We start from the raw sequence: 18,584 nt of genomic DNA on the forward strand, positions 1-18,584 counted from the left end.
TCCTCACCCATCCCAGACCCTTGCATCGGCCAACGCAACCCCCCCACCCATTGGAGTCAGTGCAGATGCTGGATTCAGCCTCTGTGGGCCGGTGCGCATTCCTGCACTGGCTCAACCAACTCTAAAGGAGGCACAAATGTGCTTTATGACATGTTTGCAACCCTCCTGGGCTGGTGTAAGGGACTTACGCCAGCCCAAGTTACACTTAGGATTACACCCTAAGTAAGTAAGAAAGCCCTAAGTAAATGTGGGATAAAAATAATTTACCTAAATCTTAATTTGGCATTTAGGAGATCCATAAAATAGGTAACACCACTAGTAGAAATAGCTGGTTTTTTTTTTCTAAAATTAGTTATTTTTTTGACAAAACCAACCATTTCTACTCATTGTTGTCTGTTTTATGGATAGCCCAATCCTGTGCTTCCTTGTGCTGCAGGCTACAGTGGCACCAAAATGGCCACTGCTGTATCCTGCGGGGTCAAGGAAGCAACCAGATGTCTCCTTAAGGGAAGGGGACATTCATTTCCTTACCCTGAATAAAACTCCATCCTCTGCAATGGGGGTTCCTCGAGTCTGAATTACTCAGTCGCTGGTGCAGACTTGAGAAGCCCTGTGTTGGGCTTCCAAGTTCAACATGGAGTATAAGATCTGGTGGAACAGGTCTTCCTAATCAGTACAACTTATAGGCCAACTACCTGTTGCTTGGCTCCCAGAGGTCTGTAGTTTTAAGAGGACCTGAAGTAGCCAGGGGGATAACTATGTCACAGAATTATATGCCCTTATGGCTAAATTCACCTCAAAGCTGCCTGCACCTAGCCTCCTTTTTAAACTTTCTGACACCTTATGTCATCTGTAACCATTGAGTGTGTGCAGAGTTCTCTGAATAACCCTTTTAGCAGCTCTTGCCCAAAAGTGTTCATTCACATTCAGGGGAGTTTAAAAATACTATATGAGACTTTCAAAGAGCTGCTAAGAGAACTCTCAGAAAATTCCTAGTCAGATGTGCATGGGCATGACTAGTTTGTACCCTTTGATTGTCAATGCTGGCAATAATTGCTATCTTATCAAACAAGTATTTTGGTATTGCCCTATACATTTGCTGGTCCTGCTCCCAGCCTTTGCTTGCCCTGGATCTGGAAGCAAGGTGAACATTTCAGGCTGAACGGCTTGTTTTTTTGTTTTAAATTTTCTTTGTTTAAGCTGCCCCAGTGCAACTGTGTGTACTATTTTTAATTTGGAGAGCCTTAATGTGATTCAGTTGGAGAAACCTGACAAATCTTTACAGTCAACAGATGAACACTTCTGGAAGTGTTAACTATGATTAAAATTTCTTGTAAATCTGCAGGTAATAAATCCATTTAATCAGGAATCATATTGTAAGAACTGTGGTTAGGGGAGTGTCTTGTAATTTGTGGCACTTGCTGAGAAGCTTTTATGAAAACATGGGAGCGGTAGCTAATAGGACATGGTAAACAAAGGAAAGTTGAAGGAAATTCCTTCGCTTTGACAGACCTGGTGAATTTGTTGACATTGCCTGATGTTCATTCTGGAAGGTTTTGTATGAAGGGCAGGAGGGTTTTGTGTGCACCAGAAGAATATTGCTTTCCTTTGGAAGAAAAATATTGGAAAAGGGTGCGTAGAACCCCTGGCTCAAGAAACCAACCTCCGAGAGAAAAGGAAGAAAGATATTACTTATGCGTGAAGAATAGGATTGGTTAATTCTCTGTCTCTTTCAGAAATTCCTGTCAGATAAGTAGTCAGGATCCCTAGTTTTGTCTTCTTTTAGTTCATTAATTTGCCTGGTTAGTGGATATTAAACTCATTACTGGAGTCTCTGCATCTGCTGTCTTCTGAGGGTAGCAACCAGAGACTGGACCTTCTCAATAACTATGCCACTTCCTTTTCTTATCAATCTGCCTGGCACCAGATTTGTTTTTCTGGCACTTAAAAGGTAGTTTTGTGTTCCTGAGCTTTTAATAGTTTTACGCTGGCTTTTAGTGGCTGTTGGTTATCAATTTGCTTTTAAGTCAACCTTGAGAAATGTACTATAGCCAAGAAATGTTGCAGTTTTATTGTTTGTATTTCTTATGTTTGGAACAGGTATTGTAAGCCACTTTGGAAATATTTTATATTGAAAAGCATGATAGAAACATCAAAACAGCAGAGTGCTCAGTGCTACCGCTGTAGCTTGGTTTATATGTGATGGCCAAATCATGATAAGGCTGTTTGTACCTGAGGCTCATGTACACCTCTCTGTATACTTCAGTTGCCTCCCTGACTTCATGGTTTGTGGTTAGTGAATATATAGCGTCATTCCATCTGAACAGGGCAAATGTATATGATTTGCATAAACCATGATTTGCATTGCCACTTCAGGGGAAGGACTTCCTCTGTTGTGGCATCACTTCTTTAAAGCACCCTACTGAAAATCTTCATTTTGCACCTCCATTCTTACTGTTTAAGTGCAATGTAAATGCTATTTTTTCATCCTTTTGATAGGAGTTCTGACTAAAAGCCTGAGTTTACCTCTTGCTTCCTGTGGGTCTGCTGCAATTTTAAGTATTATCTAATACAGCACTTTATCTCTTGTTTACTGTCAGATTGATTTATGTATGTTTGGTTTATTTGTAAACCACTTTGAATATTGCAAAGTGGAATCTAGCAAAGTGGAATCTAAATTACTACAAAGGTGTTGCAAATTGAAACCGTGACTCCACTGCGCCTTCAAAATAATTTAGAAAATGCATTTCCCCTTATTTTTGTTAAAATGGATGCTTAGTATTGTCAGAAATGAAGCTTTAGGGGTCTGCATCTAATTGTTCCAGATAGATAAAAGTTAAAATGCTGTCTTTTTCCCTTTCTCTAAACAGATCATCAGGAAAGATTTTCTGTTTATGAAGAAGTTCCATTATATCAAGAGCTACTATGTATTAGGAGAAAGTAACCTGCTGGTGCAGAAAAAATTACTACTTAAAGGATGAATAGTGAAGAGGAATTCTATGATGCCGTTACAGGTGAGTGTGTTTACTCAGGGGTCTGTGTAGGAATCTAAATGTGGTGTGGGTAAAATCTAAATGTGAAGTTGGCCAGAATGATGTATATCTGCATTATTGGATACATGTGACTTTTATGGATGTGGAAATATTTTAATGGAAAGGAATCCTGTTTTGACTGAGGCATATAGAGGATGGAGTCAGGTTATTTCCCCCATTACTTTGGTTCTGTGTAAAATTACTATACTTTTCCTCTCCCCCCGACCCTGCTTCAGTCATTTCATATATAAATGGTGATTTGCATATAGTGACAATTCAGACATATTGAATTCCTGTTACTACATGTGTGGTGGTAATTGGAGATGAGCTTTCTGTCATGTGTTCACTGCATCTACATGGAGTTGTTGTACATGACAGGATACAGCTCTCCTATGTAAATAAGTGCCCTCTTCCATGAACAGAAGGCCCATCTGCAAATGAAAGAAAGTGGGGAATTCCTTGTTAATGTTCTCATAACCTTAAAGTTCTCCCTGTCCCATAGAAACTCAGTCAAGAGTGCCCTGATTTATCCAAGCATTTTTTCAGGAGGTTGCCAAATGCTTCCCTTAGGACACATCCCTCAACATAGAAAATATTTTTTAAAATAAGTTGGTTATAACAACCCATTTTATTCCAGGCTCAAGGTGGCTAACGATTCAAGGCAAACAATTACACACTTAACAACAGAAAAACAGAATAAAATAGCATATTGAACCTGAAAAGAACGTCTTGCATAATAAGCTAAATGTTAAAAGGCAGGAGTTCTCTTGTGTCTCCTTGGGGAGCTTGTTCCAAAGCCCAGGGGCCACCAAGAAGAAAGCTTTCTGTTTCTTGCTATTGATTTTGCCACACTATTTGGCAGAGTGCCCTTGCTCCAGATAGTTTGTGGCTGAGAGGTTCTAATGTTCCAGAATGACACTGTCTACTGAATAAACTTATTCTAAGTAATCAGAATGGGACTCGTTTCACTGAGTCAAAGGGTTTTATTTCTGTGGTGCCCTCTGAAAAACTTGTATCTTCCTTACCATTCCTGAGTATTGCTGTAATGTTTTTTTGGAGATTATAAGGAATACTTGTGTTGGGTTCATTGTATTGTTTCTAAAGGGAAACAGATGCATCTTCCCTGTAATGTCTTCAAAACTCTTGATTTAAAAAATGCTCAGAATAGCTGATATTTTCTTGATTTTTTTCCTTTCTACTGAAATGGTTGTAGGTTGTAATGACAGTTGCATAGCTGAGCAGGTTGGTGACTCGTAAAGGCAAGAAGACACTGGTGAGGATGAGAAGAGAGGGCTTAATGGTATTGAAGTAGTGGCCAGTAGGAACTGGAAAAACAGGTGACTAGTTTTTCCAAAACTCGCTAGAAATGCAGAGAAGGTATGGAGTTGAGCAATTAGAAACTTACTGTGTAAGAACAGTCATGTTTATTGGGTAGCATGAGCTTGCACTATGTATATGTTTAGTATTAGAAAAAATGCAGGCAGTTTGGACTGGAAAATATTGACTGGTGCTACTAGAACAGTAACCTTCAATTGTAAACAGGTTGGTCCCATTCTGTATGTGTTTAAAGCTTGAAGCAGTGCTAGGTGGAACTTGCTAAAAGTGATGGTGCTCCATCTCCTTCTGTTCCACTAGCCATCCAACTCTTTGCATGCCAGGGTTTCACTACAAAAGGAGGGGAAGTGTGGATACAAAAGGCATGTCTGCTGCCATTTGGAACCCCTCTTCCCCCACCAGTCAGTTGTGTACATGTTACAGGCAGTCTGAAAAAGTAGCTCCAGCACTCGGCATTTCTGGCTGAATGCGCAGTTGTCCTGGCACTCATAGCCTCAACTTGGCAGCACTCTGAGGCAGAGAAATGCATGCAAGCAGCGCACCCTGCTTGCCTTTTTAAGCCTTTTCTGCCCCCCCATTCCCTCCCTCCCTCCCTAATTTTTTCTCTCTTAACTTCTTCAAAAAGAGAAACATTTGCATTTTCCTTGCAAAGGAGGCAACAACCTTCTGTGAGCCACTGATGCCAGTGGTGGGAGGAGCAGAAGCAAAGTTCTGCTTGAACTCTCCTGCCTTTGCAAATGAAAAAAACCTGATGCCCACAACCAGGGGAAGAAGCAACTCTGTGCTCTCACCTCCTCATGGGGAGGATTCGCGCAAATGCCCCATCGAGCCCCTGGACCACAGTTTGTGCAGGTCTGGTCTAGATGGTTGACATATTAAAATCTCTCAAATATTCAGTCATCTATAAACATGCTAAGACTTTCATGGCTGGAATCCATACTGAACTTAACAGTTTTTCGGGCCAAGTGCTGTGGTCTAGCTTTTTTTTAATCTAATGAGCCTAAACCAGTCCTAAAAGGGGGGCTAACTATTACCAATACTAAAAAATAAGTTAAAAACTGAAAACTAAAATCAACAACTAAAACTCAATCTAAAAAGCTAAAGCTAAAGCCAAGCTAAAAATTCTGAAAACTGAAAAACCAAAGGCACTTAAAGCTAAAATAACTAAAACTAAAACTGTAATCATGTTTACAAGCAGGGGTGCATCGGATCCCATGTTGCTGTGGGGAGGTATACATTGGCACTACAAAAAGGAGTATATAGACCCAAGTGAAGGAACTTGAAAGACATTGTCGCTTAAAACAGATTGAAAAAACAGTTGCAAAACACTCAGTGACAACAGGACATAAAGTGAATTTTGAACACAGAGTTGTTGTCTAATACTATACATTACAATGCACGTATGTGTAGCGAAGCAATTGAAATACATAAGCATCAAAAAATCTGAATAGGAAAGACGAAACAATGAAAGTTAATAATGCATGGCTTCCAGTCCTGAAAAATGTTGTTCAGAGAGTAAGGAGCCAAGTAGGGTTAACAGCTGACAACAATGTTCCCTAATTCAATAGGCAATTGAATTACAGTTCAGTTACAACCTATATAAGAACACCTATTCACAATATATTCAGTTACAACCTATATAAGAAATTATAGGTTCAGTTACAACCTATATAAGAACACCAAGTTTCAGTGCCTGAGGAAAACTATAGCCTCTGAGGAAGCTCACCAAAGTTGTGGGCAAAATGTCAGGTTTTAGTTTTTAGGTTTGAGTTTTTAGCTTCTTATTCCAGTCCTTTTAGTTTCTAGTTTTAGTTTTGGTTTTAATCCTTAGTTATTTTAGCTTTAAGTGCCTTTGGTTCTTAGTTTTCAGAGTTTTTAACTTAGTTTTAGCTTTTTAGGTTGAGTTTCAGTTGTTCTTAGTTTTCAGTTTTTAACTTAGTTTTTAGTGTTGGTGATAGTTAGCCCCCCTCTTTATGATTGGTTTAGGCTCATTAGATATATTTTTAAAAAGCTAGACGATGGCACTTAGCCTGAAAAACTGTTATGTTCAGTATTCGGTCATCTATTGCTGAAACAGTCTGCACACAACATGAGCACTTAAACAGTCTACAAACAGACATTCTAGCTGAAATTTAGCGTATACTTTTTTTATTTGACCAGTGGACAGTCCAAGAAGAAAATGATATCGTTATTTGATTTATAAGTGGACAATGGCAATTGATAATTATGAATATCCTCTACAACACTCTCTACGCAAACGTGGTTTCTTTGGTTTAAGAGAATGCTGTGTGTTTGGATTTTTTGGTATTCTATGTCATATGTTGTGGATTTCTTGTAATGAGTACCTAGGTGATTTATTTCAAGCTATAGATTTACTATAATCAGGTTTGTGGATATATGTTAAAGTAGCTTCATGGGAAAGGCAGAATATAAATTTTTCAAATAAATAGCCTGCAATTTGCTTGGATTTCAAATGCTGTGGAATTTCTTGGTCACTGTCACTTATTGCCAGCATTTATTGCCAGCAGGTGACTGTACTAATTACAGGCTTCTGTTGTATGCTCCTCTCCCTATATCAGCGGTTTTCAACTGCTGTGCCATGGCACACTGACATGCTGCGAGGCTGCCTCAGGTCGCAGGATCAGAGGGGGCAGGCAGCAGCTGTGCACCTGTGTGCGGGAGAAGTGGCTGCTTTGAGCCTCCCGCGGCAGGCAGCACAAGCAAGGGAGCAGCCAGGGAAGGGGCTGGTCAAGGCTACTTTGCATCCCACGCAGCAGCTGAAGAGTCGCTTGGAGCTTGCTCCTGCTACTGAGCCCGACTCAGGCTGCAACCTGATCCTCACTTTCCTGGGAGTAAGCCCCATTGGCTACTATGGGGCTTACTTCTGAGTAGATATGCATAGGGTTGGGCATGAAGGCGGTTGTTGCCTGCCTGTGTGCTGATTGCCCAACCAGAGAAGCCCGGAGGAGCCAGGAGGTGGGAGCTGTGGAGTGAGAGAGAAGAGGAGCCAGAAGCAGGCAAGCAGGTACACAGCGAGTGAGTCTGCTGAGGCCCCCAACCTAAGGACTGGCTGGCTGAAAAGGGTCCCTGAAAGTCCCTTTTCATTGCCAGTTTGCCTGCAATTCCCCAAAGCGACCCTCCCTGCACTTTGGGGCTTTCAGAGGAAGGGTGCTGGGCCACGGTCCTATTCACACTTTCCTGGGAGTAAGCCCCACTGACTGTAATGGGGCTTACTTCTGAGCAGGCATGCATAGGAGTGGGCTCTGGGGGTGCTATCCCATTCACACTCACCTGGGAGTAAGGCCCACTGACTATAATGGGGCTTTCTTCTGAGCAGGCATGCATAGGATTGGGTTCTGGGGGTGCTATTCCATCCACACTTACCTGGGAGTAAGCCCCATTGAGTATAATAGGGCTTACTTCTGAGCAGGCATGCACAGGATTGGGCTTTTGGTTGCACTCTTTTTTTCTCAAATACACAAGCAGGCAGTTGGCATTTCTCTCCTCTTCCCCCCACCAAACCCCCTTCCCCAGGCATATTCCCCCCCCCAAAATCTCACAATTACAGTTAGCAACTCTCTTACTGTCCCTCCCCTCACTTGTCCACACCTTCCAAAGATACAGAATCACTGCTTCACATTCTCTCTCTCTCCCCCACCCCCAGTTTAATCCTGCACTTGTTTCAATCATGTCTCCTCACTGCCCCTCACCCACATCCTCCACTATGTGATCAACCTGCCCTGTCTTTACCAACACTTTCTGGCACTTTTGATAAGAATTTGAACATAGGATTTTTCCTCCTTTTCAGAAACCACATATACTTCCCTCTCCATGCTTCTTGTCAATTTTTTTTGTCATGTAATGATTTAATTGTATTAATTTTATTAATTCAAGATTAATATAGTAATGTAGTAATTTAATGTAAGTAAAAAACTGGTAGTGTGCCTTGACAATTTTAGTGCCTTGTCAGTGTGCCGCGAGCTGAAAAAGGTTGAAAATGTCTGCCCTACATCTAAGAGCCAGAGATCCTGCTCCATTGTCAAGTGCCTAATGATGTGTCCTTGTTTCACTCCTGGGAGCTAGTGCAAATTGCATTAGGTCAGAGCCTGACAGAGAATTGAATTTTTATTAGCATTCTTATTAGTGTCTTCACAGAACACTAGCAAGAGACAAAGTCAAACTGGAACAAACCTCCAATTTTAAGGACAGTAGCATGTAATGCATTGCGTATAATGTGCAGTGTATTATATTCAGTGTACTATATCTTGTTTGTAGTCCTTGGAACAACCCTGTATAAGGAGTTGTATTTCCATATGGGGTGGTGGCACCTGCAGCAGCAAGGAGTCTGAGGTTGACTGAGCCCACCTAGTGTCAGGTGAGATAATGTTCCTGGTTCATAGCTCACCCTTAGACACTAATTATGCCTGCTATTTTGTAGTGACTCCTCCCCCCTACAGAAAACCCAACAGTAATCAATGACCCACCATGGAGAATTAAAGGCAGTTGTGAAAAGGCAGTTCAGGGAAAAGGAGTGACTTTAAACAAGAATTTTTGAAGCACTTCACAATAAATATTAAAATTAGTACTCTTAACAGTTTGGCAGCCTAACTCAGATGACTCAGAGGGCCTTCTACATTTTTTTTTTAACCATGGAGGATCCCGCTGCTACTCTAACTGTGTGTTTTCACCTCAGAATGCACCCCTCTTTATTGTTAATTTTCCTACTCTTTTTTCTTCATTCTTTACCATACAAGGAGCCCCCTTTATAAGTCAGGGTTGTGGACCAGAAAGCTTAGACTTGTAGCCAAAGTACAGTCAGTTCTTGCTACCCATGCACTCCGTTTCAGCAGATTTGCTCATTTGCTGGAGCAAAAGTATAACTTACCTTGTGCCATCTGCTGCCTGTTCTCGGCTATCCAGAGCTATCTGCTCAGCTATCTGCAGCCATTTTGGAGCTATTCTCTGAACCCATGGCAGCTGTTTTTGTGCACCTGTGGCCATTCTGAGGCATTCACTGTTGCTGGCATTCCTGACTGGGTTAGCTATTCCTCCAACTAAACATTGATCCCATATGATCAATGATTTGCTATCTGGTGATTCAGTATCTGCTCAGGTTTCCAGGAACTGAACCCCAGCATGTAATGAGAATTGTCTGTTCTTGTAAGGGAAATTTGCCTCCATAAGAAACTATGGAATATGGTAGGGATAGCATACACCCCTGACACACACACACACACACACACACACACACACACACCCCAGATAGTCCATACATGACACAAGAATTTCATATTAGGCAGTGAAATGGAGGAAGGCAGTAAGTTGGTGGGGGTACCCCACATACATTTGCCACCTTCCACTTGCTACTGTAGTGTGCAAGTTTTAGTAGTGCAAGAATGCATAGGATTGGGTTCTGGGGGTGCTATCCCATCCACACTCACCTGGGAGTAGGTGTAGTGTGCAAGAATTTTAATCTGGTTCAGCAAGGCATTTATGTTCAAATAGGAAAGACCATAGTTGGTCAGGCACCACTGCTGTACACTGACTTGGCATATTCTGGACACTATTCATCAGAACCTAGCATCTCTTCCTTGATCATTGGCCAGTTCAGATTCTATTGGTGCACATGTAAAGCTAGCATTTTTATTTCTTTTGCCTCAGTGTTTATCATGTCACACATATCACCTGACTCTAATGTGTTATGTAATTTATCTTTTGGCATATGTTCAGAGTCTGCTTGGGATTTCACTATCTTGAATTTTTAGGCATCTTTGGTAAGCTTTGCTAGCTCAATATTCGGCCTTCACGTCAGATGCCTTATGCATAAATTACACAGGCCTACAAAACTGAGGGTCAGAAAAGTTTTTCCCAAACTTTATGGTGGTTTGATATGAATTTGGGGTGCTGATTCCAAAAAAGGCATCCATTTTGCCCTATCAGGTCTAGTTTTGGAGATATAGTATAGCCTCATTTGTGAATGGTTCAAGCAGCTTTCTCATGAGGAAGCCATGGTGTAGGCTTCCTCATGAGGAAGCTGCTTGAACCATTCACTAAACAGGCTATGCTGTGTCTCCAAAACTAGATGTGATAGGGCAAAACAGATGCCATTTTTGGAATCAGCACCCCAAATATACCGAGGAATTGGTGTAATGTTTAAGGAAGAAAAATGTGTGTTGGCCTGTGTTATCTTTTCCTCCTCTGCACCTCCACAAGGCTCTTGGCACCCTAACTGTTACCCCCTTCCTTCATTCTCTTCCCGCCTTCTTATTTGCCTGGGTTCCTTACTGTCATGCAGTGGGGTAGCTAGCGAGGGGTGGGTGGGCGGTCTGCCCTACTTACCAGCCTTGGGGCAGTGACACCACAAGTAACCAAAATCACTAAAAATCATGGTGGTTAGGGATAATACTATCATGCTATATTCCATTGGATGTGGAATTTACAGCAGAAAGCAATGAAAAAAACGGAGTGAATCTCCATTCTATCAAAAGTTAGGGCCGAAAAACTAGAAAACAAAAAATGCTTGGGTCCTATGAAAAGTGAAACTGAGCCACATTGCGTGTTTACTCATGAGTAGGTGAACATGCCTTAGTCCATTGGAAAGGGCAGGCTGAGAGGAGTCCAATGATACAAGAGTCATCCCAATCCGATGAACGCAGCCCTAAAAAAACACCTGAGAAGCAAGTCACTCTCTAAGCCGGGGGTGTCCAAAGTTTTTGGCAGGAGGGCCACATCATCTCTCTGACACTGTGTCGGGGGCCAGGGAAAAAAAGAATTAATTTACATTAAAAATTTGAATACATTTACATAAGTTTACATAAAGGAATATATTAAAGATGAACTTATATGAATGAATGAAGGTCTTGTAATAGCTCAGGGCCTATAAACGGCCTTGTACAAAGCAAGGCTGGCCTTTCCTTTGCTGCTGCTACTGCATCACAGATGTGAAACAGCAAGCAGTGGAGGGAGCCGTCATCCCACAGCTCATGCAAGAGGTCAAACAGTTTGCCCTCAAACCGAGAGCAGTTGCGGGCTCCAACAAATCTCCGGAGGGCCAGAGGCTCATTGGAGACTGGTGGTTCCCCGAGGGCCACATTGAGAGGCCTCAAGGGCCGCAAGTGGCCCCAGGGCCGGGGTTTGGGCACCCCTGCTCTAAGCTGATGAATGCATTGAGCCTTATGAAAAGTGAAACTAAGCGTTTACTCATGAGTAGGCAAATGTGCCCTGGCTCATGGTCAGATCAGGCAAAGGGGAATGCGAGGCCACCAGAATGGTCCCGGCCTGATAGAACAGGAGCTCAACAAATGCTCCAAAAGGCAGCCCCCCATAAAAAGAATAAAACAGAGGTTTGAGAGGGTAAGGTGAATTTTTTCTGTTTTAGACTTGTAAAGCTAGGTGGATCCTGATAGGGATATGCTTGACATAAGAACTTAAATTGAACTGGGCACTGGATAGAGCTGAAAATCTCACTGATTTTTTTTGTGGGCGAAGGGGAGTGTTATCGCAGGCAGGCTACAGAAAAAATTCACTTGGTGGATCAGGACTGGCTTCCCCTTATTTATTTGTTTTTCTTTAATTTATTTATAATTTATTTTAATTTGATTGATGTCACTTCCAGCTATGACATCACTTGAAAAATTAAGTAATTATGTCGTATGGGGTAACAAAAATTTATCAGCCTTGGGTGTCAAATGACCTAGCTACGCCTCTGATGTTTTTCATCCTGGTCACCATCCCTACTGCTGTTGGGACTCCAGAACTTTTAGATGCTGCTATCACTGCACCTACCGGCAACTGAGCCACGGTCCCTGAGAGCCATGCTGCTCACCTCTTATGCTGGGCAAAAATCTCACCATTGGGAGACTGGAGCAGTACAATGGGTGCTATGGAACCAAAAGGCTATGCAAGAAATGTTTACCTCCCACAAGCCTGGTTGAAACAGGCTTCTCTGTTGCTAAGGTGACAGAGAGCCACCTGATACAGGGAAGGAGTCTCAGAGAACAGCAAGGACAGATTTAAAGGGATTTTCTGTCTTTAGTGCAAAAGAGGATGACATAGGGCTCAGAGCATTGCAAAAGTCACTGGAGCAGTGGTGTAGCTAGTGGGGGCGGAGGGCAGTCTGCCCCGGGTACCACCCTTGGGGGGGTGTAACACCACAAATGCCCCAACATCGCTAGCATTGGGAAGGTTAGGAGTAACCCCATCATGCTATATACCGTTGGATGTGGACTTTCCAGCGGAATGCAATGCAGAAAACTGGATTGAAATATCTCCTTTCCATCAAAAGTTGTGGCCAAAAATCCGGAAACAAAAAAATGCATTGAACCCTATGGAAAATGAGCCATATTGCACGTTTACTCATGAGTAGGCAAACGTGCTGTAGTTCGTCAGAAAGGGCAGGCTGAGAAGAATCCAGTGACACCAGAATGGTTCCTGTCCAATGAAAGCAGCCCCCAAAAAACACCCACGAAGGAAGTCCCTCCCTCCAAGCAGATGAATGCCCTATGGAAAGTGAAAGTAAGCCACACAGTCGCGTTTACTCGCAAGTAAGCAAATGTGCCTTGGCTCCTAGTCAAGTCAGGCAAAGAGGAATGCAGGGCTAGCTGCATGGTCCCCATCTAATGAAAGTGGAGCTTGACAAATGCTTCAGAAGGCAGCAACCCCCCAAGAATAAACAGAGGCTTGAGGAGGTAAGGTGGGCACTGGGGAGGGCTGAAAATCTCACTGATTTATTTGTGTGTGTGTGGGGGGGGGTGTTATTGTAGGCAGCAACCCCACCCCTAAAGAAGAAAACAGAGGCTTGAGCTGGTAAGGTGGGCACAGGGGAGGGCTGAAAATCTCACTGATTTATTTGTGGGGGGGATGTTATTGCTGTCAGCACCTCCCCCCCAAGAATAAAACAGAGGCTTGAGTTGGTAAGCTGGGCACTGGGGAGGGCTGAAAATCTCACTGCTTTATTTGTGGGGGGATGTTATTGCAGGCAGCAACCCACCCCCCCCCCCCCGCAAAGAATGAAACAGAGGCTTGAGCTGGTAAGGTGGGCACTGGGGCGGGCTGAAAATCTCACTGATTTATTTGTGGGGGGGGGGTGTTATTGCAGGCAGGCTACAGAAAAAATTCACTTGGTGAAACAAGGCTGGCTTCCCCTTATTTATCTGTTTTTCTTTAATTTAATTATTTATAATTACTTTATTTTGCTTGATGATGTCACTTCCAGCCATGACATCACTTCCGGTGGTTCCTGGACAGATTGTCATTCTAAAAAGTGAGTCACAGTGTTAAAAGTTTGAGAACCATTGCCTTAACTCAAAACAGGCCAATGAGACATCCGGGGCGGGGTGGTGACACCCTAGTAACCAAAATTCTGGAAATTGTGGCTTTTAGGAATAATACCACCATGTTATATACCATTTGATGCAGAATTTCATCCATTGCTTGTTGGGAAATATTCACTGCATTTATTTTTCTGGCCATTATTATTATTCATTCCATGTCATGACTATTACTATCTCTGTCTCACCTACCTCACAGGGTTGTTGTGAGGACAGAATAAGGGGAGGAACCATGTACACTAACCCGAGCTGCTTAGAGGAAGGTTGGTTTAAAAAGTGAATTAATTAATTAAACAATATAATTAAAAATTAATTAATAATTAAGTCATATGGGGTGACAAAAATTTATGGGCCCTGGGTGTCAAATGATCTAGCTATGCCTCTGCTCTGGAGGTGGAATCAAGGTCTTGGGAAGCAGTCCCAAGGAGAGGACGAGGAAATAGGTGCAGTTTACTTCTTCCTCTCTTTCTGCACTTGACTGAGGCACAAAAGGGAGAAAGAGGACAACTTCCCTAGGGGCTGTTCTGATCTTTGCCTTTAGGTGTGAAGGAGACACTACTGGGCAATTATCAGTTGAAGGGTGGATGTCATAGTATCCCCTCTCCTTTTGATTGAATTCAGCGAACAATACACACAACTTTCACTTCTATCAGCTCACACACTGTTGTGTGAATATTCAACCAGGTGTGTATCGTGGCTGTCTGTAGCAGACTAGAAAAACAAATACCTTTGTCATTATACATACCTGATTCCATAATGAACATGAGCAATGCAGGACAGTCTTACATCGCGACACCCATGGGCTGATTGGGCCTTACATGTTTCCACAGGGAGATGGAAATGATCCCCATAGTAGGTGTTTGTAGAATTACAATTGGCTAATTGGGAATTGCAGTCAGCCAGCATCCTTAAGTGGAAGGAAGTCAGATATAGACTTTAACCCATTTCTGCCCAACCCACAGGTGTACACATTTGATTCTTGTTGCATATATGCATATATGCGGGTATGCATATATGCGGGTAGATGGGACTCATTAGCCTGGGAAGGCAGCTCATCTGAAAGAAGGAAAACTTTGATCCCAAACCTCCACTGCCTTGTGGCTACATCCAATTATGGAAAAGGCTTCAGGAGTCAACCTCGAGGCAAAATCCGGAGCCGGAGTCCCTAAGGCATTTCATGGCTGAACACAGTCACGTTCTGGCAACTCCTGCGACGCCACTGGAACCAACCGTATTGGCTTCTGCCTTTCCATTGGACCATTTCAGTGACGTGGAGAGGGGGGATTTGCTGCATGGGTAACAGCCTATCCTCCATACCTACTTTACCCAGGCTTCGCGCACTGGAGAGGACACTCTGTTCCAGAACCACCATTCAGAGCGTGACACCATAGTCTTCCGAGACTGAAGGATGCCAACACGATATGCAACATTGAGCAAAACTGACTTAATGGTCATAACCAGTACTTTAAATTAGACCTGAAAAATAACTGGTAACCAGTAAATACATTTCAGGACATATGCCATTCAATCTCTACTTGTTGAGTTTGGGGCTGTTGTTGTTATGCACTAGCTGTAATTTTTGAACATCCTTTAAAGGTGTAGAAAATTATTATTAATTAATTAACAGTATTTATATACCGCTTTTCAACTAAAAGTTCACAAAGCAGTTTACAGAGAAAAATCAAATAACTAAATGGCTCCCTGTCCCAAAAGGGCTCACAATCTAAAAAGATGCAAAAGAATACCAGCAGACAGCCACTAGAACAAACACTGCTGGGGTGAGATGGGCCAGTTACTCTCCCCCTGCTAAAAAAAAAAGGAGCACCCACTTGAAAAAGTGCCTCTTACTCAATTAGCAGGGGTTTGATTTCAGTATCTTGATGTAATTGTGACATAATCATAGCAAGATCACAAATGTCAAGAAGAAAGCATAACACACCAAACAAAACTAGAAAAAGGTACTTCTGGGTCTTGTCTGCTATCTGAAAATCAAGTAGCAAGTCTGGGTATGAGAGAATCACAGGCAGAGAAATCCGCACCTTCAGGAACAATTAACCCAATCTATTTAGAAGGTTGGGAAGGAAATGGCAGACTTGGACTGCTGTATAACTTGGTGTCAGTTGTGTTCATGCTTCCTTGTTTTTCTTTGAAAGGGGAAATTGCTGAATGAATTTCCTTATCTGACAATAGCATACCTTTGTTAATAAGGTATAAATGAGCATGTTTTTTAGACATCTGTTTCTCTCTTTATCAGCCTCAGGCAGCTTCAGGTGTGAAGGAAAACTGTGTATACTTGTGTGAATCCTTGTGGGGGGGAATGTCCTTTATATGAAGGAGCATTCCATGGAGAGTCCCCTCCTGCAGTGTAAACAGCACAGTGCAGGCACTGGTTTGCCACTTGAAAGTTGGGCCTCAGATGATTATGCACTCAGAGGATTTAGCGCCTGAAATTACTTTATCCTGACACTGGCTCCATCACTGCCTAAACCAGAGGTGTAAAACTCATTTCATACAGTGGGCCAAATATCATTCATGATGCCTGCTGAGGGCTGGAGGTGATGATGTCATTTGGCAGGAAGTGATGTCATTAAACAGGTCAAAAGCAGAAATCAGAATTCTGTTCTTGTGTACGAACTCATTAGCTGCAAATGACAGAAGAGAAGATGCACAAATTTTGATCATATTTCAAGATATGGGGGAGCCCAATTATCGTGCAGGCCGCCTTTCAGCATGCAGTGAGACCTCAGCATTGCTTAGCAGCTAAGAGCCCAAGGGCCAGATAAAAAGTTTCTCCAGGCCGCATCTGCCCCCCAGGCCTTATGTTTGACACCCCTGGCCTAAACATAGACTTTTCATGAAAGCATCTGCCTTTTTGTAGACATTTTAAAGTGTGTGAAAACAGTGTAGAGTTCAATGTGTTGACATCTGCTGCTCCACAGTGTAGCCTGTCCTTGGCTCTATATTCAGTGTTGTCTTCAGTCTGTCAATGGACCAAGGTCTTTCACTATGTCTAGGATAACCTCTTGGTCTATGTCCAGAACTGATCCTTTTCCCTGTGATCATTTTTATAATATGACAGGACTTCTTTGGAAGCACTTGTAAGACAATGGCATGCTGTTTATTTGGCACAAGGAAACATTCTTCCTTGTAGAATTGCAGCTCAACGTTTTGAAACCAACTGGGTGGTGTAAAAGTAGGCAGGGAGGCACCCTGGGTTGGTTGGTTATGGAATAAATCCTATGCTTGAGTTTCTAGGTGGAGATTACCGTAGTTTCTCTTCTTTGAGGTTGTTAACCTGAGAAGAAAACCCCTTTGCTAAAATCTTTATCCGGTGGCTGATTCACATGTAAACATTTCAAGTCAAGAATGTATCTTATATTTTTTTAATTTCTCTCTCTTATATGAGACAGATGTTTTGCACAACAGAACCATGCTAACTTTTTCCAGTCATAGATGTTTTGTATCAAAGATTTGTGAAAGTACTAGAAAGTAATAGTACTGTTCTGTGCAGCACGCAGAGTGCTTGAGGTACCAAGTTCTCCTTTGGGTCCCTATCCTGTTTCAAGTAAGATGTTGATAAACTGGGAAGGATTCTAAGAATTATGAAAGTGGACATGGATTAGGTCTAGAAAATTCAAATGATAAGCAAAAGTTGGATAAACTGGGTATATTTGGCCTATACTATAGAAATGGAACTCCTAAGGACACAGTGATGTATCTATTAGTTGAAAAGTTGTGAGAACAGTTTATTTGCACTAGGCTGACATACCAGTGTGGTTTTAAAGGGAATGGATTTAGGTAGCCTTTTGCGGGAGAAAATGTCAGAATCTAACAGTGGGACAAGACTTTCTTGAGCGCTCATGGAGTCTCCTCTCTCTCCTGGGTGTATGTTAATGCAATTACTGGCCAGGTTAGGAATGCCTCTGTGTCTGTGCGTGGTTTTTTTTTTAAATGGCCTTCCACTGAGTCAGACCATTGGTCCACAAGCTCAGTACTGTGTACTCCAGGGTCCTAGATGCCATGTGGGCATGGACTGCCTTATTCTGTTTATGACTAACTGACCAGTGCTCTTCCTTGTTTGCTGTACTGCATTTTGTCTCCTATAAGAATGATTTTATCATTGACTTGAAGCCTTATTCATACGTCTGGCATTCCAATTTGCATTATAGTTAATAGACACTCTTTTTATTAGGGAATCCTTAAAATGTGCCTGAAAAATATTTGCCTCCAGTGCACTGTTGGTGTGGTTTGAGCCAAACATAGGCTCTGAAGGACTTCACCTTTAACTTTGATTTCTTCTGAGCTCCTATGTGGCTCCCTCCTCAGTTGTCCTACTGGACTCTTAAGGATCCTGGTTTAAAAAAAAAATCAAGTCTGGAATGCTGCCTCATTCTCCAGTGACTACTACCTGGCATTAAAGTTAATGACTACATGTAAAAGAGGCAGTCACATGCCTTCTGTATTCTGACTCAGGTAGTACAATACTTGTCCTTCTGGCTTTCAAAGAGGTGGAGACTAGTCAATGTGGACGGGTTTTGCTTTGCAGGATGTGGAAGAAAAAGAAGACAGCTAAAAACAAACTTGCTAGTAAGTTGCTATTACTCTTTGCTTTATTTTTTATGTTGCACTCCATACATTCTTAAAAACCTTTTCAAGATTTACTACAAAATGTTTTTTTTAATGTTAATGAAGTGTTTAGCTAATATTTTCCTAATGATAGTTCTCAAGAAACGAAACAAAACTCCTTTCTTTTTACATCTCTTTATTACAGTAGGTTCATCCAGTAGTGATTTTTTTCTGTCATCTATCTTTTGCAATCTTCTGTGTTTAACTTCTAAAGCAACCTGTTTGTTTTGCTCGTCAGACTCCTATCTTGCAATTACTCAAT

At 42.1% G+C, this 18,584-nt stretch overlaps 1 protein-coding gene across 3 annotated transcripts in view; it reads left to right on the plus strand.

Annotated features, from left to right (window-relative positions):
• Positions 1–18,584, plus strand: part of OSBPL2 (oxysterol binding protein like 2) — an 89,580-nt gene that overhangs the window by 27,361 nt on the left and 43,635 nt on the right. For all 3 annotated transcript variants that reach the window (XM_066623563.1, XM_066623562.1, XM_066623564.1), the window contains one exon: positions 2,871–3,014. In XM_066623563.1, the coding sequence (XP_066479660.1) occupies positions 2,978–3,014 (37 nt within the window). In that variant the 5' untranslated portion in view covers positions 2,871–2,977. The remainder of the gene's footprint in view (positions 1–2,870; positions 3,015–18,584) is intronic.

This window comes from Tiliqua scincoides, chromosome 4 (assembly GCF_035046505.1).
Source record: "Tiliqua scincoides isolate rTilSci1 chromosome 4, rTilSci1.hap2, whole genome shotgun sequence".
Classification (NCBI taxonomy): domain Eukaryota; kingdom Metazoa; phylum Chordata; class Lepidosauria; order Squamata; family Scincidae; genus Tiliqua; species Tiliqua scincoides.